General features: G+C 45.8%; 1 protein-coding gene across 1 annotated transcript in view; it reads right to left on the reverse strand.

Moving 5' to 3' along the window:
* Window positions 1-891: 891 nt before the first annotated feature.
* The window catches only part of LOC119349824 (ATP-dependent Clp protease proteolytic subunit-related protein 1, chloroplastic-like), a 3867-nt gene continuing 1628 nt past the window's right edge, over window positions 892-3130 (reverse strand). The window contains exons 3-9 of the mRNA XM_037617915.1: window positions 2913-3122; window positions 2705-2809; window positions 2556-2618; window positions 1741-1852; window positions 1585-1646; window positions 1304-1486; window positions 892-1203 (exon numbers count right to left, since the gene is read on the reverse strand). Of these exons, the coding sequence (XP_037473812.1) occupies window positions 1102-1203; window positions 1304-1486; window positions 1585-1646; window positions 1741-1852; window positions 2556-2618; window positions 2705-2809; window positions 2913-3122 (837 nt within the window). The 3' untranslated portion in view covers window positions 892-1101. The remainder of the gene's footprint in view (window positions 1204-1303; window positions 1487-1584; window positions 1647-1740; window positions 1853-2555; window positions 2619-2704; window positions 2810-2912; window positions 3123-3130) is intronic.

A 3130-nucleotide genomic window follows, 5' to 3' on the forward strand; every position in this document is an offset into this window, starting at 1 on the left:
GGCAGCGGAGCCTTCGCGCCTTCTCCCCGGTCGCCGACGGCCGGCGTCCTCGAGCGCGCGGCCGGCCACTCCGCGGCGGCGGCGCGGCGGTAGATCGGCTGCGGTGGATGGTGGTGAGGGAGGGTGGGGGGGAGAACTGCGGGCGGGCGGGCGGGGATCCCGGCGCCGGCGAGGGATTGGGGATCGGCGTTGGGGTGGGGAAGAGGAAGGAGAGTGGGGCCCCCGTGTGTTTTGTTTTCTCCGTTCGGGCTGCATGTGCGACGGAATATGCGCCCGAAGCTGCATTGTTAGGCTGGGCTTGGGCTGGACATGAAGATGCGGCCCGGTTCTGCGCGTCGAGCCGGCCGGGCCGGAGATGAGACGAGCCTTCTGTTTGGGCGGCTCAATCTAGCCTGCCAGCCTCCTCAAAATATCTCAAAAAGAAAAACCCCTCCTAAAAAAGCAATTTTCAACGTGAGTGTGAGCATGTTGCTTATATAGATGAGCTTTTTAATGAAGGGTGCGACATTTATAAAGCAATTTTATTAGGACATTCTTTTTTTTTTGCGAGGGTTATTAGGACATTCTTTTTTGAACTATAAAACATTATGAATGTAGATGATCGCTACTGCCATTGCCACAAGTTCTTCTCCCCGAAGTAAGCAATGCATACAAAATACATGGATAAATGTACTCATTTAATAAAAATTAAAACTATTTGTGTAACCATACTGTATACTTTTTCTAAAAAAGATGTATTTCAATCTTTCTGTAAGGGTGTGTTTGTAAGGACCTGTGATACTTAATGTATAGCCTCATGCCTTTCCGCAAAAGAAAAAAAGAACACTTTACCGGCAAAAAAAAACTAAATTGTAGTATACTGTAGTATTTCTGTAGATAAAAATGTGCAGGTTGACACAAGAAACCTCAAGTCTTATCACTTCTTCTACAAACAAGAGTTGGCAAAATTTTGGGGTTTCCACAAATAGAGAGGGTGCTGTATAGTGCGTGTGCAAAGTTCACATCGGGGTCGATCATCTATTCCAGACAACAGACAGGTATCTTCTAAGTCTACAACCAACAGGCAGGACAGTCGCCTGAGCATATCGTCCGCGTTCTAGTCTATCTTGGTGCGGTCGGGGTCGACCATCGCCCAGCTCCAGCCGGCGCGCGCTTCCCAGACTGCCGCATCTCCTGCGCCTTGGCCAGCTGCGCCGTCAGGTCCTGGTCCACGACGAAGTATCGGTCAGCGCAAAGTCCCCCGCCCCGCGGCATTACATAAATCATGCATGGATGGACAAGACAAGGGGCTAAAAGGCGGTACCTTCGGCTTGAACGAGCCGTCCAGCGAGTGCAGGATCGTGTCGGCGAGGCCGTAGTCGATGGCCTCCTGTGCGCGGAAGTACCTTGGGCCTCTCAGGAATTCTGCGAGCTCTTCCTTAGGTTTACCGACTCCCTGGGACACGAGCTCCAGGTAGTAGTCCGTGTTTGTCTCCAGCTCTTTTGCCTTGAGGACAAAATAAATACTCAGTGCAAAGCACGACCGTGTAACATGGTCCTGAGTTAGATGCAAACATAGTGAAAGGAAGAGTTGGGGGGTTTCACCTTAATCCACATATCAATGGCGGCTCCACCGGATTTGTGGACCTTGGGTAGGTGCAGTTTAGCTGCAGTTCAGAAATGCGCATCAAGAGATATTTAAGACTACCGTGTCAGAGTCATATATCCATGTCGCCCAGGAATCCAAGAAAAGGGACATACTTATCGAATTTGGTAACACTCCTCTTTTACCCTTCATCCCCAGGGAAAGAAGCATTGCAGCCTGGCCATACGCCATGCTAAGATTGATTGTGTAAACCTTGGCTTTGCTTCGCTGTAAAATCAAAAAAAGATATGATATGAGAGTCAGACTAAACTCTTTTTGTGTATGAATAAAGATCAATGCCAATAGTCATGTTGCTTTGAAGGAAATGGAATCCTTCATCCCATGTGATTTATCGGCGGAGTCTGTGAAGGTGTACCTGCAGTCTGAGAGGTAAAAACAACCAACTTCTGTAGGTCCAGTTTCATGGCTCACTAAACACTAATAAAGTTAATTCAAGACCCCTTAGGATGAAAGGTGCAGGCAAAAGCTTAAAAATAAAAATCGAAGTAAAGAGTAGCATCTCTGATAGCAGACACAACTCCAGCCAACTGAACTTTGCTTCAATTTTTGGGAAATATGAAGGAACACAATCAAATGTGCAAAATATTCAAACTGCTATAGACTAAAAACCCCAGGAGCTAAGAAGAATGGCATGCTGCAACGGCATACACATTTGTGCAAAAACTTCTGAACAGTCATGATATTGAAAATTTGCAACATAAAGACAATAATTACTTGCCTAGTTGCAAAATATAAATATGCCCTGGGACTAATAAAAACAGGGGATCACTAATGCAAAGATAGTTCGTGGATCCAACCCAATATGCAAATATCGACACAAGATATGACGAATTATGTGTAACATTATGGGCACGATAGAAAGGTATGTCAAGTTTCCAGTTAATCTGAGTGACAAAAGACAAGGGCTTACATTAATAAAATCAGCAATTGCATAGGCATCAGTTTCAGACGCCACCAGCTCGTTATTTTCATCCTATTGCAGCACAGAGAATAGGAATGTTAATACTCGAATAATGTCAAACAGAATGGAAAATGGCATGTTAACAATTAAGTACGTACCATTGTTCCTGTGGAGTTTATATACAAGTAAATTGGCTTCGTGCGGTCATCATAGTCTAGCCACAGAAACTGAGCAGCAATAAGCTCAGTTACAGCTGGAACAATCTAGCAATAGGACAACGAAAACACAAGGTTACCATTTTGCTAGTTGAAACCTTATAAATTCAGTGTTGCACATAAGAACTAAGACAGAAGGTTGATCTCTTACTGGCATTCCAAGAAATATAATTCGGGAGTCCAACAGCAATGATGGCAGATCCGGGGCTGAGCTTCTCATTCTTCTATATCCTTTCCCTGCTCTACCCATGCTCATGCTGGGCATGCCCATACCCATGCTGTAACTTGCAGGGCCCTCATGCGTGCCTGATAAGGAGTACATACCGAATTCATCATAACTCCTCAAAGCAGCAACGCTTTCCTGCATTT

The sequence above is a fragment of the Triticum dicoccoides genome, chromosome 1B (genome assembly GCF_002162155.2).
Source record: "Triticum dicoccoides isolate Atlit2015 ecotype Zavitan chromosome 1B, WEW_v2.0, whole genome shotgun sequence".
Taxonomy (NCBI): Eukaryota; Viridiplantae; Streptophyta; class Magnoliopsida; order Poales; family Poaceae; genus Triticum; species Triticum dicoccoides.